This window comes from Triturus cristatus, chromosome 6 (assembly GCF_964204655.1).
Source record: "Triturus cristatus chromosome 6, aTriCri1.1, whole genome shotgun sequence".
NCBI classification, from domain to species: domain Eukaryota; kingdom Metazoa; phylum Chordata; class Amphibia; order Caudata; family Salamandridae; genus Triturus; species Triturus cristatus.
The window spans coordinates 96,630,027-96,656,483 of NC_140589.1; the positions used below are offsets into that span (position 1 = coordinate 96,630,027).

The 26,457-nt window shown below is 46.4% G+C and overlaps 1 protein-coding gene across 2 annotated transcripts in view; it reads right to left on the minus strand.

Annotated features, from left to right (window-relative positions):
• The window catches only part of LOC146813822 (calpain-1 catalytic subunit-like), a 652,425-nt gene that overhangs the window by 189,977 nt on the left and 435,991 nt on the right, over window positions 1-26,457 (minus strand). For both annotated transcript variants that reach the window (XM_085610279.1, XM_085610278.1), the window contains 2 exons: window positions 11,743-11,800; window positions 10,847-10,911 (listed from right to left, as the gene is read on the minus strand). In XM_085610279.1, coding sequence (XP_085466405.1) covers window positions 10,847-10,911; window positions 11,743-11,800 — 123 coding nt within the window. The remainder of the gene's footprint in view (window positions 1-10,846; window positions 10,912-11,742; window positions 11,801-26,457) is intronic.

A 26,457-nucleotide genomic window follows, 5' to 3' on the forward strand; every position in this document is an offset into this window, starting at 1 on the left:
GGCTCTGGTTGGTCCTGGTGTCTTTAACTGGGTGAGGGAACAGATCTGACCCTCCAGAGGACAGGTACCTCTTCCTGGTTGTCTGAAGCATCAGTCAGGCCGGGGAGCTGCAAGGCAATGAACCAGACTCTGCTTTTCAGTGGCTGTGGACGGCAGGGGAGTAGCTCCTCTATTCCAATGGAGGATTATCGAAGTGCTCTCAGGCTACCCAAGACTGTGGTAGACCTCAAGTTTGCAGGACCAGTCATTCTGTTGCGAGTGTTGAGAGAGTTGCAAACAGGCAGAGTTTCGCGCCAAAGGTTCACAGTCATCCTGTAGTTTCGCCAAGCAGTGACTCCTCCTTTTCCTTCTCTTTCTTGGGTTCCGGGCTGCCCTAAATACTCAGGGGCAAATTTACAACAACTGACTCATCTCTGCATATTAGCAGAGATGCCTCAGTTCATTTGCGTCACACAAAACACCCCTTGCGTCACCATGAATGTGTCGCATTGGCAATGATGCGCACCGTGGCACAAGGATTGACTGATGCGTGACGCATCTGTTGGCATAAAGGCAACGGTTTGCTGGAGTCATGTCACAAGCATGATGCAACTCCAGCAATGCTCAGGAATGCCTATTCCTATTATGCTGCCTCACTCCTTACGCCTGCTTCAAGCAGGCTTAAGGTTTTCACGCAGTGGCGTCGTAGAAGTGACGCAGTGAAATCTTGTAGATTTCCCTGTGTCACTTTTACGAGGCTTTCTTACGTCGGATTGCCCATCCTGCATACATTATACCTAACGCAGGTATAATGTAGCGCAGAGCTTTACAGTGTGACGCATCTCCCTAAAAGCATCATGTTGTAAATGTGTTGCAACGTGGCGCATTGTTTATGACGCTACTGCGTCACAAAAGTGACACAACGGCACTGTAAAAGTGTTACAAGGGGCATGTAAATCTGCCCCTCAATTTAGGGGTGTTAAGGGGAGTGACATGTACTATCCAATGAGTTGCCTAACTTTAGGTCATCTACACCCTCTATATGACCACTTTCTGTGTGGGCATTACTCCGACACTAGATGGTTAATTTCATCCAAAACAAGATGAAAGAATCTAAAATGCTGGTGTCCATATCAGCTAGTCCATCTTAGTGGTGTTGCTGGCTTGGTGTGGAACACACCTCTTAGTTTTACAATTATTCCCATCTGTCTTGCCGCCAAAAGTGGGATCTTGAAAGGGGGGCGGGCATCTCCACTACTCGGAGAGACTGGGTCCCATAATAAAGTCAGTGGGCGTCTATGAAGCTTCTCGCCTGGAATGCAGATCCTGCTTAGAGGAGGTGCAAACACCCCCGCTCAGAGCAGGCTTTGTTCCTGATCTCCAAGAGCAAAAGCTCTCACCTCAGGGGGTCAGAAACTTGCCTTCCGATATTTTCTGGAAACCAACGACTCTGAGTCCCTCCACATCGGCATTTTTAAGTTGTCTTTGGTGTGGTTCTCATTTTTTTCTGGCAGAGCGGTGGATCAGGTATTGGCCTCTGTAGTTTAGAAACGCACAATTACTTAATCTAAACAACAAAACAGGACAAAAAGTTGGGTTCAGCAAATGTGTTTATTGGCTAGTGTTGAAGGAACAGGACTGTGTTCTCCCTCTACACTCACTATGGGAATCATACAAAATGCAGGGTTTTGCATCAGGATCTACCCTCTGCATGTTTTACTGGGCTGCATAGTTCCAGGTTTGTGGATTAAGTTTGTGGACCATAGATCAATGAAAATTCACTTGATCTTCTAGCCTCCTTGACCTGGTCCACTGTATTGCACAGGTCCTGTCTGAGTAACATCAAGTTGCTCCTAACTCCCCGGATCTGTAATTCCATTGTTTTTCTAGTACCCATGTTGGCTCACAGGACAACGTCGGTGAAGATTTTCACCTAGGAGAAGTCTCAGGAGGGAGACGTGGACCCAAACTGTCCCCTAGCTACTGTTTCAGAAAGGACAGGTTTGGCATATTTGTCTAACTTAGCTTGCTTCGAGTGCTGGCATTTCGTATTTGGTTATTGCTGCCAGGAGTGCGTATTTTATTTCTCAGATCATGTGTGCAGAGTGGGGGTGGTTGGGAAGGTTCCCATAGTGGAGATAATGAGGAAAGATGGCTCACCCCAACAGCACTTGACTGCCTGCGTAGCCCCACCAGGACCAGCCACCCCCAGCAAACTGGGTGGCACAATCAGTCACTCTACACCTAGATCCGTACCACAAGCAGCATAGCTCTCAACTCACTCGGGTATCAGCAACAGTCGTGGTCCTCCCATAATGAGGTGAACGATATGGCCCAGGAAAGCGCAAACAATGCTGTCCAACGAATGCCCTAGACTCCGTACTCCCTGTAATGTCAAGCCGCAACCAGGGCCCTGCAGGTAGAGAGAACAAGCCTGCATCACTGGTTAAGGGCTGAGTGTAACCCCTCCAGCCCCTCACCAACACATTATGCCCCGCGTGGAAAGCACCAAGCACATCTACGTCCTGCTTGGGAAGCATCAAGCCCTTGGTCCTCTGCCCAAGGCCAAGGCCCAAAGTATGTCTTTCTAAGCTGCAATATGTCCCCCCTCAACCCACTTGGACTCTGCTACAATAGTTGACCTCCTAGGCCCCAGTTTGTTTCCCCACGTTTGGCAGTCCCCAGCCGGGTGTCATTCAAATCTGCCCAAGCCCCGAGAACCAGGCGTGCAGGGTTCCACTTCCATCAACCAGGTCTCCCATGGGCTGGGGTTCTCTTCTGCTCATCAGGAGCTCGGCCCACCCATTTAGGGTCACACACCTCACCACGCCTAGGGAGTCTGCACCAAGAAAATCCCCCAACCTACCACCAGCTGTCAGGGCGAATCAGCCGCTGGCATCTTCTTCAAGCAATACTTGCATGATTCCAACAGTCCAGAGTCATGAAATTAAATGAAATTAAATGAAAAAAGATTTCTAAAGCGCATGGCTGCCCTTGAGCGTCCCAGCGCTGAACAATACACTGAGCTACTACCCTAGAACACCAAGAAAGACCTACAGAGGGAAAAGGTAGGTCTTCAATGCTTTGCGAAATTTTGCCAGGTTGGGTTCTTTACGCAGAGCGATCGGTAGCGCGTTCCATAGTAAACCCGCATTAATCGAGAACCGCCGTCCACCTGTTTTCACCTTTTTTGCTCTGGGTATCAGTACCAAATTCCCAACTTCAGAGCGAAGGACTCGACTAGGTTTATAAGGGCGGACCAGATCTCTTAGAATGGGAGGGCCCGATCCTTGTAAAGCTTTAAACACTATACAAAGAGATTTGAATGTAATGCGTGCTCTAACTGGTAGCCAATGTAAGGCCTCATCCAGCCACAGCCCACGTAGCTTCACATGGCTCTATCTGGTCGCGTGCCGATCTACCCACGCAACATGGACAGGGCCGTTGCTGCGGGCTAGGGTAGCCCTGAATTGCTTACTTAGGTCAGGGACGCTAGGATTTCACACGCCCACTATCTTTCTTGCTTAGACTATGCCCCCTAATCATCGATTTTATTAGTTAGGTTAAGGCTGAATTTTTTTTATTCTCTATTGCCAGTGCCCAGAGGATAATCCAAATTTTAAACCTTAAGGTATTGTAGCTGTGGTTCCGTTTTCAACAGGATAGTATGCACTATATACAGTGTTTTATGGTTTTACAAGCAATTGCATAAGGATTCTATGAGTCCTTTGTTAAAGGTCTTAAAGTTAACCCTAGTGACACCAGCCATGTTATGTTTAAAAATGCTTCTTGGTGAATGTTTGTGAATTTATATGGGATGCTTTTTATAAAGGCCTGTTAAAAAAAGTTAATTGTTTGATTTTTAGCTTTAGTATTGTTTTATGGTAATTCTGCTCTTTTATGGTTTTAATATCCACTTTGCCCGCTAGCTAAAATGTCCCGTTTTCCTGATACAGGTTTTCCATATCGTAGAAACGACGATTGGGGCCAAGTAGAGGGTCCTAAGTATACAGCTCTCATTCGAGAGAGCCACGCCGACTCACTATACGATGTCGACTGCGACTGTCGAAAGAGCGATACTAAGTAAGTGTACACCCCATAGCCATACTTTTCTAACCCAAATTATTCACTATGCCCGTAAGCTATAACATCCTGTTTTCCTGATACAGGTTTGCCGTATCGTGAAATTAATATTGGGGCCAAGCAGAGGGCCTGACATATTAGCTCTCTTATAAAGCAAACCATCCGTCTTGGACCTTCGCAGCGTGATATTAAGTAAGTGGTGCGCTCTGTAGGCATAATTCTTCTATCTATTATAACTCTTGCCTTGAGCTAAAGGTATTCGTTTTTTGCCCAGGTTGCTAGTACTGTGGATTGACAATCGTGGAGCCAAACAGTGGGTTCCATGTAATTCGTGATTATGACATAACGCAGTTCAAGACGCTTAAAACCCAGCAGTTAGTTCCATCTGGAATACTCCACCTACACAGACCAGCAGATCATGTGAGTTCCACTCCTGCACTCGGCTATGTGCTTTTACTAATATAGAGTTTTGTGGATACAGGTCTGAATAATTATCGTTCCTGTACCATTGATTCCACATTATATTGAGGTTTCCAATACAGGACCTTACACTAATCCGATAAGCCCTAGAGATATACTTATTGAACCTATCTTACTATCTGTATTCCAGTAAAATCCATTAATACACGTTTTCCATCTCCACAGTACCCAGAACCTAGTCCTGAATAGACCCGGTATCTAGAGTGGGTCGAAACGCCGTCGACAACAGACAAAAGAGAGAGCATAAAACAAATCATCATTATTGTATCAGGCTCATCCTTTTGTACTTTACCAATAACCTGTTCCCCCCCTTTTTTTCACTATGTCACATAATACTAACTGAAATAGGTTATGGTCACATCACTGGGGCTCACATCTTTATGTTAAATGTATAATAATATGTAAATATTTTATGGAATTGTATATAAGAAATAAGTTGGTGATATAGACCAATGTTGCATAATAAAATTACCTACTTCGGCTGAAGTCAGGTAAATTTGATAAACAAATATATGGGCTTTTTTAATTAACTTGCGTGAAGAAAATAATAATGTGAATGACATTTGGATCCGATAGAGAGTTATGAATGTATAGAATAACTTTCATTTATGATGGAGGTGCTCAAATGGTACATTCCATGTCAGATGACGGCGATGGCATTGAACTTTGCCAAGGATGGGACAGAGCATTGCTGAAACATCGCGTAAGTGACAATAGACTCAAAGACTATACTCAGCCACCTCCCAAGGGTATCTGTGCACTAGTGCCGCCACATAGGAGTACCCCAAAACTGTCAATATGGATTTTTTTCTGGTTTAGGCAAGTTAGGGTTGTTTAGGACTGTCTTTAGCAAGTTTTGTACGCTGAAGTGGGGGGGGGGGTGTGGATTACCGGGGATTGTTAAATTGCGACTGCAGTGCAGGCAAGGTATATGACAGGTCAGTGGGACAATAATTGGGGAGAATGCAATATGGCGAGTACCCTGGATAACCAATCGCAGGAAATGGCACAAACTGGTTCCCTATCTAAACTTATTACAAGAAAATACGCCATGTCCTAGTGTATTTAGATTTAGATTAGTATTTAGGCATAATATCCACGTGGCGTTTCTACAGGAGACCCAACTCACAAAACATACAGAGCACAAGGTAGGGAAAAGATGGGCGTCGTCATACTGTGCATACTCCAGAGGTGTAGTGATATTAGTCAGAAGGGGCACACCTTTTGTCTTGACACACATCGAGGCAGATGATCACGGAAGGCTGCTCCTGATGCAAGGATGCATGGGTGGGCAGGTGATTCTGTTTGTAAACACTTATGGCCCCAACATAGATGACCCTGAATTTCATAATGATGTCTGGAGGCGTATAGATCGACGCCATTAGTGATCTGGGGTGGAGATTTAAATGTGTATCTGGACCCACAACTGGATCGCTTGGCCTCTTCTACCGCACATGGTAAACAAGCAGCTAAAATAATCAGGGAAATGATGGAGGCTGAGGGGCTAGAAGATGTGTGGAGGAGTCGGAATGCAACTACCAGGGAGGGAATCTATGTGTCCACAGTCCATGGCTCCTGGTCCCGGTTGGGTTACTGGCTGGTTTCAAGGGAAGTGAGCGTGTCGACTGGCCAAAATATTATCTGATCATGCTCCGGTGATGCTGGAGTTAGCAATCCCTATATGCACCAGGCCACTATTCCAATAGAGGCTGCAACCGTCTGAGCTGATAGACCAGGTATTTCATACAACTGTGGGACCAGCCATCACAAATTGTTTCTCTGAAAATGAAGGCTCGGTGGAGGGAGTCGGAAAACTGTGGGACACCATCAGAGGTGAATGTATGGGGGTACAAGCTGGAACACTGAAAAAGTTACGTAATAGCTTAAAGGATGTAGAAGGCAAAATACATACACTTGAGCAAACATACGAGCAAAACCCTACACATGCCCTGGTGCCCCAGATGAGGGAGCTGGTCTCTGAACATGCTGAACTAGCCCAACAGGAGGTGTGTCATAGATCTAGTAGGTGGAGAGCTAGAGCATATGGAGAAGGCAGGCAAGTAGAATGGCGCAGCCTAGGGAACAGGAACACATAGCTGAGATGGTGGATCATATGCTCAACACACACTACACCACACCTGAGACCCTAAAAGTATTCACAGAGTTTTACTCAAGATTATATGGGTGTAGGGCGACGCTTGCGGAAAGTGACATACCCCAATATTTTGAGGAAATCAACCTGGGCTGGCTGTCATCTGGACAAAGAGAATATCTAATTTAACCCTGGACAGTAGACAACAGCAAGAAAGCTATTATGGCGTTGCCTAATGGCAAGGCGGCATGAGTTGATGGCCTGCCAGAGGAATTTTACAAGACGTATGTTGACAGTCTGGCTCCAAAATTGTTGGAGGTGTACATGGGGGCATACGACAGGTGTACTGCCACCCTCCTTGAGGGAAGAATTAATAGTGACACTGTTGAAGCGAGATAAAGAGGGCAATAGGTGTGAATTCTATAGACCGATGTCATTAATAAACATAGACACCGAAATCCTTGCCGAAATAATTACAAATAGACTGCAACCCCTAGTGCCAAAGCTGATCCTCCCAGATCAGTCGTGCCTCAAAGATCTACCTCGCACAATCTACGCATACTGTTCGCATCGCATGAACCCAGAGCTTAAGGCTGCAGCGGTGTAGCAGGATGCAGCCAAGGGGTTTGATTCTGTACAATGGAGATGCATGTTTGCAGTCCTGCAGAGAATGGGGATGCCGCACGCCTTCTTAAAATAGGTGTGGCTGCTATACACACTCCCAGTGGCATGAATCCGTGTAAAAAAAATAGTGACCGATCCCATACAAATTTGTAGTGGAACCAGACAGGGATGCCCCCTCTCCCCCATGTTGTTTTCGCTGGCCCTTGAGCCCCTGTTGTGCAAGATTAGGCAGCGACACGCTCAGGCCGCGCTCGGGTCCCGCCAACGACCAATACCCATATCAATATATGTGGACGACGTTGCTATATGTAAAGGACCCCGAGACACCTATGGAGCCCCTGCTGCGGGAGTACGTACGCTTTGACAGATACTCTCGCCCCCGGAAAAATTGGGACGAACGACCCTGTGAGATACCTGGGCCTCTGGGTGCACAAGGACCCAGAGACTGTTATTAGCAGGGATTATGGGCGGCCTATAGCGAAGCTGACAGACAAAATGGCCAGGTAGATGTGACTCCCCCTGTCTCTTGCGGACAGAATTGCAGTCGCGAAAATGTCGATCCTTCTCAAATTTCATTATTTATTTAGGAATATTCCAATTGTACTTAACAAAGGTATATTTCAATCACTCAAAACATGCTTAGTAAACCTAGTGTGCGCGAGCAAACAACCGAGATGTAGTTGGGACATCCTGACCCAACCGTATGAACAGGGGGTGTTCGGGGCCCCGGATCTACGCCTTTATTATTATGTGCGCAAGTGTAATTTGCGCATTACTGGCACTTTCCTTAGCGATACCTCTCACACTTAGCTGTGGAAGCTGACACTGTGCCTCCCATCCCGTTGACTGCCATGGTGCTCCACAATAGATCAGACATTAGTAGGAAGGAAATCAACACTTTAGCCTGTACCTGTAAAGCCTGGAGGGACCTAGGGGCCTTGTCTGGATGGACACTTCTATACGCACCGGCCATGCCCATCACAGCACCTCCAGACATATCCGTAGCACATGGACAGGGGGCGCTGGCGACCCTCGCTGCCGCAGGCATCCCTAAGTTGGGAGATGTGTACATTAATGGCCAGTTCCTGACACTAGTGGCATTCTCAGCAGGGCGACCATACACGGCGATACTGGGGTACATGTACACCAGGCTGCGCGCTGCAGTCAGATCACTGCAACCCCGGGTTCCCAGCGGAACCGGCGATGCTAAAAGCGCTGCCGGTGATATTAACTGCCACAGACAGTAAAAGTTTAATAACTAAGTTGTATAATGGTTCCCACAAAGAAAACGAGGTAACTGGCTCGGAGGCTATGGACAGGTGGAATAAAAGGATAGCCGCACCACTGGCCTGGGAGGAATGGGAGGCATGTTGCACGTTAACTGGGCAACTCACAGCAAATTGCAACCTCCATATAATACATTTTAAATTCTTGCATCAAATGTATTATACACCTGTCAAATTACAGAAATATGGGCTAAGATCGGATTCACGCTGTGTACGATGTGGTGAAGATTTGGCTGACTTTGTACTTATGGCTTGGGAATATAAACCTGTCCATGCCTTCTGGGTCAAAGTGACTGCAAGTATGACACAAATGGTGCTGGAAACTGTGCATTGCACTCCGAACATGTGCCTGCTGGGCCTAGTTAAGCCTCTCAAACCCTGTAACAGGAGACTAGTGGCTGTCACGACACTGCTGGCGAAATGGCTGGTGACAGACCCCACGGTGACACAATGGCTGAAGGAGATAGTTTATTGTAGGGATCAATTGAATATATATGCGTACAAACTACCAGTGGCCTACAGACCTAGAGTCTTCTTAGCGCCGCTGACTGGATATCTACTTGAGCACCCAGAGATGGTATGAGGCCCCCCGCATTGTGATGGCAAAAGCTGGCCCTTTCAGGAGCCCTGTGACGACCAGGATGAGCCCTCAGTGCTGGCCGAGCTCACTAGAAGGGACAATAGCATTAAAAGAGACACTGTTCTACTGTATTGCAGACGTTGTTTGTTTTCTTGAGTTTCGCTTCTTTTATCTCTGGCTATATGACTGGTATGCACTAACTTTGCTTGTAAACATGTACTGATACAAAATGTACTGCATAAGTTGTATGCAATAAAAAAAAAACACTTTTCTTACTTTGTGTGCATGCTGTACAGTGCAGCACACACATAAAGTCGTAAACGCAAGGAGAAATGAAAACATTTCTAGTAGCATTAATTTTGGGTGCTAAACCCTATCTACTTATGTTAGGAGATGGGGTTTAGCGTAAAAAAGAATGGGTGGTTGCATGGGAACACACATATACTACCCATGTACCGCCCCGTTGACACAAAGTTATGCAAAACTTTTCTATACAAACCAACGCTAATTGGTATTAGGGTTGGCTTGTAAGTAACGCAAAGCAGCATTTGTTAGTCCCAACAAAGTTTAGCATCGAGTTGAGTTCAAAAGACATTTGCTTATTTCATGATATTGCGCCTCTGTTATATTGCTTATTGTACTCTTCTGCCCAGATTCTGCAAGGTGTCACGGAATGCAGTGCAGCAGCCGAAAATACTGCGTTGCGTGACAGGGAAAGAGCATGAAAATGCTGTATTCACAGATATAGGGCATTCTCCTCACTTTTCCCTAGCGCTGGTGCTGAGTTCAGCTGCTGTGCACCAGGCACACACCTTAGCTCCATATTGCTAGGTTGAGTGCCTGAGCCTGCCATAGAGTTTTTACAGGAACTGTACCCATCTGTACAAAATGCTGTGGCTCGACACACCTTCAAGCTTTTCCTATTTTGTATGTATGCTGCTCAGTGCAGCACGCATGCTAAGTAGGAAAAAAAAGGAGAAATACCAAAAATGTCTACTTTTAACATCTGCTTTCCCACTGTGTTAATTTTTGGTGCTCAACCCTGTCTACTCATCTTAGTAGATAGGGTTTTGTGTCCAAAAGCATAGGTGGTTGCATGAGAACACCCATTTAATACTCCCTTGACGCAAAGTATTGCAAAGCAGCATTTTGCGCTGCTTTGCATTTTTTCCCCATGCAAACCAACGCTAATACCAATTAGAGTTGGTTTGTTAATTTCAAAAAAGGTTCAACATCAGGTTAGCTAACCCGGCGCTAAAACCTTTTGAATCTGGGCCTTCCTCTCTTATACCATAAAAGCACGAGTCCACCCCTTAGTGAATCTTGCTGCTGAATAACAGCTGTTTATGTAACCCAACTTAATGGTGTTTATTTTAACGGCCTGAGAAGCATGAAAGGCTGGGGGAACATGCATGGATTTAAACCTATGACCATGTCATCAAATACATATTCTTAGAGTGCATTCATTAATCTACAGAGTCAAAAGACCAGGATGATAATATTCCATTAACATAAGTTCTGGTCTACAAATCCAACATTGACTATGTTCATTTTTAGAGAGACCAGGACTGCTGTTTGTCCGGTTTGTGCTTCATGGTCACAGGTTTTTGTCTGTTATTGTATTACACACTTTGTTAAATGCTCAGACACACAAATGTGTGGCCATCGTTCACGCTATATCAAAATCTACAAGTAAATGAACTAGACACCATGGAAGGATACATCCATTAGGTTGACCATCTGGCGGCAGGACTCCATGCTGAAGCCGTCTGTCTTCAGTTCCTTGTCTAGGGGGCAAAGGCCAGTGTTAGAGATAGTTCTGCAAACCTTACCTGCATGTCAGCCTGGCGGAGCTATACTCTGATTACTAAGTGTCGAAGAACTTTACAACAGAAATCAATAGACAAAGACACAGGATTGGCACAAATAGTCAAAGGCAGTGGAAGATCTTAAGGTTATGAGTCCTAGAGGGGAACAGAGAGGTGTCTGCCAGAGGAATGTGGTATTCAGGGGCTAGGAAGGGAAGACACACACATATGTTGCATTTAGATGGTCATGTGAATAATACTCAATCAAACATTGGCCATTGGATAATGGCAACTCATCCTTTAAATACAGACTTCAATTATACCAATGTTTTGTACAATTTTAAATAGTGTTCTTTGTGGTTTGCCATGGTGACAGTCCCATGACACCCGTGCCCAGCTCACTGTACACCAAGACGCATGTCTGCTACTGTTTGCCCTTTCTCCCACTCTCTTCTTCATCTCTCCGATATGTGCTGCTTATCTTCACATCTCTTCATACAATATTTTTCCTCGAAGGCCAAATGCACCCAGTCTCCTATCACTACCCCAACATATGCACACTTATGCACATATGATACTCCACCCACAGCCTTGTGATCATGTCATATTCCCCTGTTCTCATCTCTGTCTGTCACATAACTTCTGACCCGTGCCTTACTGTCCAATCACCAGCATTTAGCACCCACCTTATCTCGGATTCTGTCTTCCCTCCACTACCATGTGTGCATGTGCATGTAAGGTGTTCTGAATGCTTCAGATACTTATGGAGAGGAGCTGTACCTCAGGAAAGCTGCGGGGCTCCATACTTACTATTGCTCACATCATTGTTGAGAATGGTCTGTAGTTTAGAGACACTGAGCTCCATGTCCTGCGGGAGAAGCAGAGGAAGGTAAGTGAGCCATTCTCTCGTCATTGTTCATTGGTCCCTGCACCCACCTACCAGACATACAGGGTCTTAATATCATATATACACTCTTTGAAACAGCATATGGCACTGGGAGTAAGCTGGTCTGGTGTATTTTATAAATCACATCATTGGTGGGTACTTTATTTCATAGTGAACCTCCGTAAGTGCATCGGGTATGCCCAGACGGGGTTACCATAGCTCTCTGTAGGTCCCACAGCCACACTATTCTATTGAGGCACAATAAAACTGAAACATGTTTGGAATCGCCTGTGCTCGCAGTCAGAAGGGCTAAAGCTGGACTGCCCCTATTTGAGTAGGACAAAAAGGCTGACATCCATAAGCCCCTTTGCACAGCAAGCAAGAAAATGACAAACTGGAACAGATCAATTTTAGATTAATTCAAGCATTCCACACATCACTTTGTAGTTTTTCTCTGTGGAAGGAAGACAGTAACGGGGGTAATCTCTGCTGCCTCAACATTTGAATGACGAGACCCTCTCAGGAGTGAAGATCTTGTCTACACTAAAACACAAAGCTAAAGGTGTTCTGTTAATTTCTTTCTATCAATTCTTGCAGACGGAATCTTCTGCCTGAAGATGTTACTTCTTGGAAAAAAGCTCAGTGTTCGTGCCTACCATCCCAGAAATTGACTACATGAAATGGAGGGTTTCAAACAACTATGTTGAAAAATAAAGATCTCCGTTCAAGAGACAGGTTGGTGTCATTGTAACAGCTCTTCATTTATGGTTGTAACATCTTTGTTCTCTTCCAGGTGAATCCGCATCAAAGTCATAAGCACTGAATATTCCTGCCTACATGCAGGGACGCCGGAGCACATATTAAATATATATATATTTATAGCATAAAAGATGTACGTAGTACTTTAATATATATACATATATATCTAAGCAGCCTATATTAAGGGCTAAAAGTGACCAATTTACATTGATTTTTCCTTTAATAAGTTTCTTACCAGACTCAAGCATTTCTGAAAAATCAGGAAGAGAGAGCATAAATTGCAGAACACAGCCTTTATTGAAGAGAAAACTGCAAGGGAATACTGAGGCATTGTTAGACAATAGGCTGCATTGAAAGCATTACAAGTGAATTCTGGCACCGTACCTTTAAGACCTTCAGGACCTCCAGTATCCCATCATGCCCCAAAGGAGACAGTTAGATCAGTTTTTTACTGACCCCTTTAGTGAGGATCGTGGAGCACTGAGCTCTCTCTTTTGTCAAAATAATTGCTTAAAAAAATACGTTTCTTTACTACACTCAACATCATTTACCATCTAGAGTGCAGAGAAATTATTTTCTAATGGGAAATTATATTTTTTCCTGTCACATATGCCCTATATTTTTGTCAAGTGCATTGTCTATGGCAAAAAGAAGGCACAGGCTGATCCCCATTCAGGCTGTCTCAAATGTCTACCTGACACTTATCTGCCTGAGTCTGGCCACCATTGCTAGAAACTCTCTAAAAGGACCTTAAAAGATAGAGAGAAAATATATCTACATGGTCTTCAAGAGAGGGAAAAAGCTGGATCAGCAGGAGGAACTCTTCCATCTTCCCCCAAGAAAACTACCTCTCTTAACCGGACTCCTTTCAGGGGCAGACCTCCTGACAGGCGAGAGAAAAGGAGAACAGGATCAGTATTTAGACGTAGGAAAATACCTATTAGTTCCCCGTCCGGCTCGACGTCGAAAGTGCCCTCAACCACAAGGCACTCTTCACCAGCAAGCCTGCCGACGTCAAGAAAGTCTGCACCTGAAAAGTCTTTATCAACGGCAAAACACTATCGCATGCCGCCAAAGCTCACATCGTCAAAAGTCCCATTGTTGTCTCACCGTCACTCGAAGTCAACTCTTACTTTCAGGGGGAATTCCTGTTGATGGCAGGTCTCCACTGTCCATCGCCATTTGGCGACGCCTGCCCATCGCCATTCGGCTTCAAGCCATACTACAATGAAGACTCCATCGATGATGTCACATTTCCGTTCAACGTCGAGACATACTTCACAGAGACAGTCTCCATCAGCGGTAACCAGGCGACGTTCGACATCAAGGAAGGCATCTCCGTCTGTGGCAACCAGACGCCAATCGAAGTCGAGGCAGGCATCTCCTAGGCAGTCTCGGTCGATGTTGATGCCTCCCTCACCGGCTAAACATAGTGATTCGTCCTCAACACCCCCATCAATGTCAGCACCTCATCTTTCGATGTCGAGCCAACATTCGCCCACTGTTAGGCCTACGTTGCATAACTTGTCTACTAGACACGTATCAAAGGGACAAGCTTCATCTGCGTCTTCAGGAGCTTCCTCCCACTCCTCTACATGGAGACAAAGATCTTTCCATAGTCAGAGGCTCCTCAGACCCCTATTTGCCTTTCTCCTCGATGGCTAGAAAGTGTCTGCAAAGGGCCTGTTCCACGGAGTCCAGACTCACAACATTCCCAGACATATTCACTTTCATTGCCTCTCCTGCTTACACCCTCTCCAAAGCCACCTCTGCAAGCTAAGACTCTTCTAGCACGCTCTGCATACACCATCCCTCCACCCCCAGGTCCCCAACAAGATTCTGGTTACCTAGGGAGACCACTCCTTGGCGCAGAACCAGGCCATGGACAAGGAGTAGGTCTTGACGCAGGACCAGAACAAGATCCTGTAAACCTGCCCGAAGGTTTTGATCTTCCCACAGCGCACACAGATACCCTACATGGTCAACTTCTACGAAATCATCAAAGAGGGATTTCTCACCAACACTTCGGACTCTCCACCCGTGAGAGTATCCCCATTAGACAACCTGAATACGTTTAATGAGGTATTGGTTAGAGGGGCTGCTAAGCTGAACATTGATATTCCAGCACCCACTACTACCTCATTGATCATTTTCGAGACCTTACATCATAGGTTTTCCTCAAGACCATTGCTTCCTGTGGTCTCTGGTCTGCTCCAACCAGTAATGGACATTTTTCTTACTCCACCCTCCCTGCCACTGGCTCCAGCGAGAATTCTAAAGAAATATAAGGCTCCAGATCGAGACCCTTTATTTCCGAGAAACGACCATCCACCAGACTTGGTCATTATAGCCGCTGCCATGAAGATGCACTCCATTGCAGCTTACTCATCCGACTGTCGGCAAAAGGACAGTAAACAAATAGATTCCTTAGGCAGGAAAATGTGTGGCACATTTGCCTTATTTATGAAGGTGTCTAGCGCTACCACATTAATGGGAGGATATGATAGGTCCCTCTGGGACTCACTGGCCAGATCTTGCAGGAAGGATTGTCTGGCCGCTAATCAGATAATGAGAACGGTGGCAGATGGCCCTGACCAGGCTGCCCACAAATATTCACGTGAAAAATGTGCCAGAAGTTCATCATGGCTTTGTCCTATAGGCCTGAGCCAAAGGCAGAGCAGCGCATCCTCAACCTTTGCTTCACTGGCAACTCATTGTTTAGCTCTCATTCGGATGACAAGATGGCAAAAATGAAAACCGAACTGAACACACTAAAGCCGTGGGTCTAGAAAAACAAAAGGAATTCCGTCAAAGGTACATACCTTATGACAGGCACCCCTACCATCAAAGGTACAAAGCCCTCACTGGGTTCAACACCAACGAGTCAGATCTTACTACAAGTCCCCCATACCAACGCATAGACGAGGAGCTAATTGACAACCACCAGCTTCCTTCAATACACCAAGAATTAGGAGTTTCTTCCCCTGCTACTGTTACCCACTTCTGTGCAGGGAAGTATCACCAAACATCTGAATGAATGGCACACCATCACCAGCAAAAACTGGTTCTTAAATTTTGCAGAGAATGGGTTTTCACTCTGCTTCAAGTATCCTCCTCAGGGATGTTTCACCTTCAAAAGCCTCTTGCCATCAGTGGATGCTACTACAGAACAAAGTCTCAGCTCTACATCACAATAAAGGAGGTCCCATTTTCTCAAAGGGCTGTGGGAGTATACTCTTGGTATTTCCTTGTTAGGAAAAAATGCCAAAATAGACAATTCAGGCCCATTCTGAACTTATGTCTGCTAAACAAATGCATACACAAGGAGAAACACAGAATGCTTGCTTTTTCCCCAGATATACCCCCTGTTCCATCAGGGGGAGTGGATGTGTTCCATCGACCTCCAGAATGCCTTCTTCCACATCCCAATCGCTAGGTAGCATCAGAAATCTCTATGGTTCAAAGTGGCATCCAAGCATTACCAGTACAAGGTGCTACCTTCGGCCTGAGATCAGCTCCCCCCACATTCTTATGCATGGCCGTTGTAGCAGCAGCATTATGAAGGAAAATAATATTTGTTTGCCCATACTTAGACCACTGGCTGGAAAAAAGTTCCTCTCAGATCAAACGAAAAAACACTACCACATCTGCATAAGAGACACTTCAATCTTTAGGTCTCTAGGTCAATGTTGAATAATCAGTCCAGATTCCAAGTCAAAGACTATACTACCTAGGTGCGATCCTGGACACAAAAGTCGCAAAAGTGTGTTCTTCGTAGAAGAGACTATCTTCAATCACTCAAAAGTGTGCCAACCTCCTTCACACTCCACACTCATCGACCAGACAGATGGCGCCTCTCCTGGGATCAATTGCTTCATGTATATTCCTTGTTTCCAATGCCAGACTGCACATGAGACCGCTACAACAGAATCTGGAGGATCAGTGGAATCAATTCACAGACAATTGGGACAATAAGCTCACCCTGCCACAGGCGGCAAAAGGTTTGCAACCGCGGTGCCCTCACCGACACAATATGCTGATCGGTGCCCCTTTTCACCAGGACACTCCGACGCAAACGCTCATAACAGATGCTGTCCAGGGCTGGGGTGTTCACATGGATACCCTACAGACACAGAGCCTGTCGTCAGCCAAGGATCAACTATAGCATATAAACATGCTGGAGCTGCTGGAGCTCCATCAAGCCCTCAAGTTCTTTTATCCATCCATTCAAACTAGCGTTCTGCTAATCCAAATGTACAACACGACCATGATAAACAAGCAAGGGGGCACTCTCTCTTGCCATATATCCATGGAAGCTCAGGGCATCTGGAACTGGCTGAGAAAGTTGATAATCTGTGATTCACCTGCCAGGAGTCCAGAACACACAAGCGGACTTGCTCAGCTGAAACTTCACCGAAACGCAGAACTGGATTCAGCACAACAACGTTTTACAAGACATTTTTTGAGAATGGCGGCATCTGCAAATAGATCTGCTTGCAGACAAAAGCAACAAAAGAAATGCCCAGACTTCGCATCCAGGTTCTACCAACTAGGAACAAAGGGCAATGCCCTTTTGATCAAATTTGATAAACTGGCCCGGACATTTCTGTATGCGTTTCCTCCCATTCCCCTGATACAGACAGTCATCAACAAACTCTACTGAGCCAGGACCAGAATAATCCTAATAATGACCTTGCCATTGGTGGTTCCCGGAACTCCTCCACCTATCAGAAAGACCACACAGGAGGCTGCCATGCAGACAGGATCTCCTCTACAAGACTTGAGGGAAGATTTTCTACCCCAACTTCCCCTCGCTGATTGACAGCATGGCTCCTGAATTCCTGCAGTATGGACACTGAGGCGTTTCGCAGGAGTGCCTGGACATGCTTATGGAGTCCAAAAGGCCATTGAGCAGACACTCCTATGCTTTCAAGTGAAAGAGATTTTACATGCGGTGTGTTCAATGTGAGCTCCATCCAATTCTGTGGCAGGAGGATGTAATAGGATCTAATATTCTCCATTTAGAAAAATGTGGTCTGCAATTCTCATCTATTAAGGTACATCTTGCAGCCATTACTGCATACAGAAAATCCCCTAAAAAGAGGTCATTCTTCCAAATTCCTGCAGTGAAGGATTTCTTAGAGGGATTGAGGGAGGTGTTCCCACCTGTACGTTCTCCCTCTCCTCCTTGGGAAATGAATGTGGTTCTTTTTAAACTCATGGGGCCCGATTCACAAAACTAACTTAAGACAAAATCATAAACTTACTACCAGTTTGGTATTCACAGAAGGCACTTACTCATTTTGGTATTCACAGAAGGCACTTACTCATTTCGGTATTCACAGAAGTTAGGAGTCCTAACTTTAGGACTCCTAAATGACTTCGGTGAATAACAAAAGTCTTAAAATTAGGATTTTTCTCAGTTTAGGAGTAGTAAAGTTAGGACTCCTAACTTTACTACTCCTAAACTGAGAACTAACTTTACGACTTTAGGTATTCACAGAAGACATTTAGGAGTCCTAAAGTTAGGAGTCCTAAATTTACTACTACTAAACTGAGAAAAATCCTTATTTTAAGACTTTCGGTATTCACAGAAGGCATTTAGGAGTCCTAAAGTTAGGACTCCTAACTTCTGTGAATACCGAAATAAGTAAGTGCCTTCTGTGAATACCAAAATGAGTAAGTGCCTTCTGTGAATACCAAAATGGTAGTAAGTTTAGGATTTTGTCTTAAGTTAGTTCTGTGAATCGGGCCCATGGGTCCCCCTTTCGAACCTATACATAAGGCATCCTTACAACACCTTACCTGGAAAGCTCCTTTTCTGGTGGCTACTGCTTCATCACGCAGAGTCAGCAAGATTCAGTCTCTCTGTGCCAAAGAGCCTTACACTGTGTTCCATGCTAACAGGGTGGTGATGAGAACTCTTCAGAGTTTTCTTCCCAAGGTTGTGTCTGATTTTCACACTAACCAGATGATTTCACTCTCTACTTTCGTTCCAAATCTTTCCACACCAGCAGAAATAGTGTTACACTCTTTAGATCTTAAGAGTGTATTGGCTTTTTATTTAGACAAGACCAATGTCAACAGACAATCTGACTGTCTGTTTGTGAACTATGGCCTTATGAGGACAGGTATCACCTCTTCCAAGCAGTCCTTCTCTAGATGGATAGTTTCTTGTATCCTGTTCACCTACCAATTAGCCAACAAACAATTACCTGCCAGACCCAAAGACCACTCTACAAGGGACAAGGCGGCAACAGCAGCCTTACTAAGGAATATTCCCATCTCCAAAATCTGCAAAGCTACTTGGAGATCGGTGCATACTTTTACAAGGCATTACAGTCTAGATTTAGACACTCAAGTAGAGCAGGCCTTGCTTAAAGAAATCTATTTCGAGGATGTTTACAACTGCTTTGTTTGTTCTTGATTAGTCCACAGGTGTGTGGGACGGGCCTGCTACTCTATTCAGTGCTTATGACTATTGAGGATGATCCCCTGTAAGAAGAAAAGGATAAGTTACTTACCTGTAATCCTAGTTCTCTTCCAGTGGAATCCTCGTCATAGTCATAAGCAACCCGCCCGCCTCTCCGGACGAATCTTGAGTACAGCAGTTAATACATGTCTGTGGTCTGTTCTTCATTTCACCATAAAAAAGTACTGACCTAACTGTCACCTTTGGGGCATGATGGGATACAGGAGTTCCTGGAGGTCTTAAAGGCACAGTGCCAGTATTCAATTGCTATGTTTTTAATGTGGCCTATTGGCTACCAATGCCTTTGTATTCCCTTGCCGTTTTCTCTTCAATAAAGGCTGTTTTGCACTTTATGCTCTCTCTTTCTGATTTACTGAAATGCTTAAGTCTGGTGAAACTTATTAAAGGAAAAATCAATGTAAATTGGTCACTATTAGCCCTTAATGTAGGCCACACATATATATATATATATATATATATATATATATATATATATATATATATATATATATATATATATATATATATATATATATATATATATATATATATATATATATATATATATATCAACAACCAACTCCTCCCACTTTTGAAGAAGCAGAGGCCACACAGGGAAACTTTTTTGGAAGCACTTTAGTGGACTAAACAGGCATGATGCATTTCGGCCTAACCGGCCTTCGTCGGATGCCAATGTATTCTGGATGCTTTCCCACCCGCGTTTTGAATTGTCCTGCCACTTTCCCATTGGTGGGAATCTGCCCCACCCCAGATCATGTGCCCGTACACTGCATGCTGCTCGTAAGAACAACAAGTCCCAGAGTTCACTGCTTCAGGTAAGTGTTCCGTGGGGATTCTTTGCTGTTGTATCCTTAATGGTTGGCAGAGTGCAGGGCAATACGCGGTGTGGCCGAATGTAAAAAATCCAGATTGAGATAACGTCCCCGGGCTTCCTCGGGTCCCCTTCACGTTCTAGCCCCCAATTACAGGCATCCGCCGGGCAGGGGCAGGAATAACAATGTATCACCGCCCTTCGTACAATCACGAACCGCGTAGCAGTCGCCCTTGCTTCGCTGGAACCGTGAGGCGGGCCTGAGCCAAATCCAATACATTGGATGTAGAAAAGAACTGCAGATGCAGGAACCATTGATGCTCAGGTCACTTGCAGAACGGGGCTTCTGTATCGCGTCTCTGGCTGACGCGAATAACATCAACAACCAACTCCTCCCACTTTAGAAGAAGCAGAGGACACACAGGGAAACTTTTTTGGAAGCACTTTAGTGGACTAAACAGGCATGATGCATTTCGGCCTAACCGGCCTTCGTTGGATGCCAATGTATTCTGGATGCTTTCCCACCCGCGTTTTGAATTGTCCTGCCACTTTCCCATTGGTGGGAATCTGCCCCACCCCAGATCATGTGCCCGTACACTGCATGCTGCTCGTAAGAACAACAAGTCCCAGAGTTCACTGCTTCAGGTAAGTGTTCCGTGGGGATTCTTTGCTGTTGTATCCTTAATGGTTGGCAGAGTGCAGGGCAATACGCGGTGTGGCCGAATGTAAAAAATCCCGATTGAGATAACGTCCCCGGGCTTCCTCGGGTCCCCTTCACGTTCTAGCCCCCAATTACAGGCATCCGCCGGGCAGGGGCAGGAATAACAATGTATCACCGCCCTTCGTACAATCACGAACCGCGTAGCAGTCGCCCTTGCTTCGCTGGAACCGTGAGGCGGGCCTGAGCCAAATCCAATACATTGGATGTAGAAAAGAACTGCAGATGCAGGAACCAGTGATGCTCAGGTCACTTGCAGAACGGGGCTTCTGTATCGCGTCTCTGGCTGACGCGAATAACATCAACAACCAACTCCTCCCACTTTTGAAGAAGCAGAGGCCACACAGGGAAACTTTTTTGGAAGCACTTTAGTGGACTAAACAGGCATGATGCATTTCGGCCTAACCGGCCTTCGTCGGATGCCAATGTATTCTGGATGCTTTCCCACCCGCGTTTTGAATTGTCCTGCCACTTTCCCATTGGTGGGAATCTGCCCCACCCCAGATCATGTGCCCGTACACTGCATGCTGCTCGTAAGAACAACAAGTCCCAGAGTTCACTGCTTCAGGTAAGTGTTCCGTGGGGATTCTTTGCTGTTGTATCCTTAATGGTTGGCAGAGTGCAGGGCAATACGCGGTGTGGCCGAATGTAAAAAATCCAGATTGAGATAACGTCCCCGGGCTTCCTCGGGTCCCCTTCACGTTCTAGCCCCCAATTACAGGCATCCGCCGGGCAGGGGCAGGAATAACAATGTATCACCGCCCTTCGTACAATCACGAACCGCGTAGCAGTCGCCCTTGCTTCGCTGGAACCGTGAGGCGGGCCTGAGCCAAATCCAATACATTGGATGTAGAAAAGAACTGCAGATGCAGGAACCAGTGATGCTCAGGTCACTTGCAGAACGGGGCTTCTGTATCGCGTCTCTGGCTGACGCGAATAACATCAACAACCAACTCCTCCCACTTTAGAAGAAGCAGAGGCCACACAGGGAAACTTTTTTGGAAGCACTTTAGTGGACTAAACAGGCATGATGCATTTCGGCCTAACCGGCCTTCGTCGGATGCCAATGTATTCTGGATGCTTTCCCACCCGCGTTTTGAATTGTCCTGCCACTTTCCCATTGGTGGGAATCTGCCCCACCCCAGATCATGTGCCCGTACACTGCATGCTGCTCGTAAGAACAACAAGTCCCAGAGTTCACTGCTTCAGGTAAGTGTTCCGTGGGGATTCTTTGCTGTTGTATCCTTAATGGTTGGCAGAGTGCAGGGCAATACGCGGTGTGGCCGAATGTAAAAAATCCCGATTGAGATAACGTCCCCGGGCTTCCTCGGGTCCCCTTCACGTTCTAGCCCCCAATTACAGGCATCCGCCGGGCAGGGGCAGGAATAACAATGTATCACCGCCCTTCGTACAATCACGAACCGCGTAGCAGTCGCCCTTGCTTCGCTGGAACCGTGAGGCGGGCCTGAGCCAAATCCAATACATTGGATGTAGAAAAGAACTGCAGATGCAGGAACCAGTGATGCTCAGGTCACTTGCAGAACGGGGCTTCTGTATCGCGTCTCTGGCTGACGCGAATAACATCAACAACCAACTCCTCCCACTTTTGAAGAAGCAGAGGCCACACAGGGAAACTTTTTTGGAAGCACTTTAGTGGACTAAACATGCATGATGCATTTCGGCCTAACCGGCCTTCGTCGGATGCCAATGTATTCTGGATGCTTTCCCACCCGCGTTTTGAATTGTCCTGCCACTTTCCCATTGGTGGGAATCTGCTCCACCCCAGATCATGTGCCCGTACACTGCATGCTGCTCGTAAGAACAACAAGTCCCAGAGTTCACTGCTTCAGGTAAGTGTTCCGTGGGGATTCTTTGCTGTTGTATCCTTAATGGTTGGCAGAGTGCAGGGCAATACGCGGTGTGGCCGAATGTAAAAAATCCAGATTGAGATAACGTCCCCGGGCTTCCTCGGGTCCCCTTCACGTTCTAGCCCCCAATTACAGGCATCCGCCGGGCAGGGGCAGGAATAACAATGTATCACCGCCCTTCGTACAATCACGAACCGCGTAGCAGTCGCCCTTAATTCGCTGGAACCGTGAGGCGGGCCTGAGCCAAATCCAATACATTGGATGTAGAAAAGAACGGCAGATGCAGGAACCAGTGATGCTCAGGTCACTTGCAGAACGGGGCTTCTGTATCGCGTCTCTGGCTGACGCGAATAACATCAACAACCAACTCCTCCCACTTTTGAAGAAGCAGAGGCCACACAGGGAAACTTTTTTGGAAGCACTTTAGTGGACTAAACAGGCATGATGCATTTCGGCCTATATATATATATATATATATACATACAATATTTATATTTAACATGTGCTCTGTGTAGGAGAGTAGGGTCTGCTTTCTATGTTCACCCCCACTTTTTGCTTTTGCTTTCCTGGTTTTCGACTTAGATGTGGCTGTGGGCCTGCTAATCAGACCCACAGCCCTGCTGTTCTCTCTCTAAATTGATACTATGTACTTTAGGTGCATAACCCATTTGGATAGGATCACCTTATTGGCCCCTGTACAGTGTACCTTAGGTACCCAGGGCATAGGTGTACCCTAGGCCTACCAGGGGCTGCAGCATGTATTATGCCACACCTGGCCTGGCCTTCCATTATGACACAACTGGCTGATCACTCAGCTGGGGCAAGGTCGTGTAATCACTCCTTGCTTAGGTGTAGTATTCCTATACCTAACTTACATATAGACACATGTGTACCTATCAGCCACTCCTGTGGCAGGCCTTAACAATCCTGGAGGCAGAGTGCTTGGTAACATGTGAGATGGTGCTCTAGCATGAGCTGAGCCTGTCTGCAGCTTTCGGAACCCTGTCCTTATAGCTGTTCTATGATATAGCCAACCATATACTCTTAAAGTGCCTTATAATCTTAAACGGTTATGGTAACTATGGTTTGGCTTTATCAAAACATGTCGTGTAAGGTGTCTAACACTTTGGAATAATACCCCCATCCCATTTCTGGGGATGAGGATATTATCCCTCCCTTCTAGAGGGAGAAGACATGTTGTAACCTACTTACCCGGTTAAAGTTAACCAGAGCCCCAGCATTACAAAATGGATGCTGCTGCCACAGACACGAGTCTGACCTCCTGCTGCTGGGAGTGATCCCGGCAAGGGAGGCTTGGACAATAGGTTTCCTGCTTGGGGAGGTGCTAGCACCTCCCCAGACAGACTTTAGTGTATTGGGGCAGGGAGGGATGAAAGGAATGAGACATGCCTGGGGCACACAAGGTGTCCCATGCATAGTCCAGTTCAAACCGGTGCTGGGGCACTCCAGCCCCAGTCCTGGCGCGAAACTGGACAAAGGGAAGGGGGTGTAACCAACCCCCTCCCAGGTCCCACCCATAAGGCGTGACCTAGCAGGTAACCCAGCCCCCCAGATTAGTATAAGAGTGGTAGCTGGGCCCCAGGAGATTAGATTATCCTGAACCTGCAACTTGAACAGAAACTCTGGACCTTCGACATTCGACGAAAGAAGAAGACTGAAGAATCTCCCTTTTGGCCAAGGAGTGGCCACCCTGTGCGAACAGGCACCATCAAGAGATTTGCCCTTTGCTTTGCTGAAGTTCTACGAGGGACCGACTGCAGAGCCCGACCAGAGCCTTGACTTCCAGACTTCTCCGACCCTGATCCACATCCACAGCCGAGCTGAGATCCGTGGAGGCGACGAGAGACGTGGGACCGGCTACCTGCGAAAAGTGGCGAGTATCTTCCAGCGCAGCTTCTGAGGCACCCTCGAAGTTGTGCACCGGGGATTGAGAAGCCCCAACCCCAAGCACCATCTGCACTGAAGATCAGCCCCCCACACTCCGAGAGTCCTGCGTGGGGCCCTTCTGCATTTTCCTGCTTGCCGCGTCTGTCCGGTTGCTTGCCCGTTGGCTAGCGGCCTTTGCGACGACACACCTTTGATCTTCCACTGCTGGTTTGGCTCCTCCAGACTGGCTCTTGCTCCTCTGCAAAAGAGATGCACCCCAGACCTTCCTGGTCTGCACCAGAAGCAAGTCCTCCATTCTTCGTGGGTTCCGCTTGCCAAGGCTTGGTGAGTCCTAGTTCGACTTCGACGCCGCCGACAGCAAGAGCCTTCGTGGGACAGCTCGCCTCCTGGTCCTGGTCGTCCTCGACGTCTCCTGGTACCCGTGGCTGCTGCGACAAGCTTCACCTCTTCACCTGCAATCTTCACGACATCGCCTGGTTCCTTCCTGGTTCCACGTGGTCACTGGCTAGTGACCCAGACTCTGTCCCTTCTGCTTGCAGGTATCCTTCCTTCTTGATCCCGGCCTTGGGATCCACCGGACACTCTTCACTGACTGCCTGTCAGCATCTTACCTTCAGGCATCCATAGGAGTCGATGACGAAACCCGACGCAAGTTCACACCTATGCACCCGCAGCCCGTGGGCTAGGTAACTTGGGTACTCCGGTGCTCATCAGGGTATTGACTATCCTAGTGTCTAGTTTTCAAGTCTCGACTTCCTAGTTACTCCAGAAGTGTCCTAAATCTTATTAATTCTAAACTGTACTATTTCTATCGATTATACGCATTACGCGTGAGTGTTTCCACTCTGTACCTGAATCCCGTGGGCCTCCCACTTCCTAACTGTTGGTAGTGTAGTGTAGCCCCAGCGATTCCCTAGGCCTAGGCCTAGGCCTATAGTATTTACGTGACAGTGGTCCTTATACCACTTACTTAGTATATGGTTTGCGTGGCCCCTAGGGCCTAACTGTATTACTTACCTGTGTGATTTAATGTATGCTTAATTAAGACTGTGTTGTACTTACCTCTAATCTCATAAAGAGTGCTGAGGGTTTGACTAGAATAAATACATTCTATTTTCATATATATCTGTTGTGGTGTCCTTTCATTTGGTATTCAAGGGGTTACATATGGTATAACAGCTGGCTTCACAATCCATTCAGAGTTTAGCCTAAGACTGCTCTTGTCCATGCTACCACTAGGATAGCTGGTCTATAAGGTTGACTTTACAACCAATCACCATAAGGGTTGTTTGGACTGATACAAGGTGTACACTAGAACTAGTGACATCATATATCAGGCCAACTTCGCACATTGGTGAGCAGCGGTTGGGATCTGAGCTTGCTGTTGTAATACCATTGTAATCTTGAGATACTAAATTGAAAGATCACATAAGATATTGTTTAGGTACATATAACATAGTTTAGAATACTTAAGTCCTACTGGACTTAGTTGTTGTAGGTTGAAGGGCCTAACACACCCTGACTACAACTACTAGTAAGGTTTAGTAGATACAACTAGTGTAGGTAGGTGCACACACCACACCCTCACTAGATCATGTCTCTGGGAGGAGATCAAGTTGATTCTCTCTCAGGAGGGGCAGATCCTAGAAAGATCCCCTCTAGATATGATACCCTAACTTTTCAGGAGATGAGAAAATTGTGTACCTCTAGAAAGTTAAAACAGGGTTCAAACCCTACCCTCATTCAGCTAGTAGAGATTCTAGAGGAGTATGATGCTCGTAGGGCCTCCCAGGCTGGTACCCTAGGTACAGGTGAGGGTCTACCCACTACAGATGAGTCAGATGGGACTTCAGAAGATGAGGTAGACAGCCAGGTCAAAGTTAGGAGACTTAGCCAGGCTAACTTAAGCCTACATGGGAGTCTGAATGGGGTCCCCCCATTCAGACCCTCCAGGGGGCTTAACCAGAGAAGCAGGAGAGACAGATCCCCTTCAAGGGAATCCATCCACTCCCATGTCTCTAACAGCTCCAATGCCTCTTCTCACAGGGGAATGACTTCCCCACAGAGAAAAGAGCATGAAGC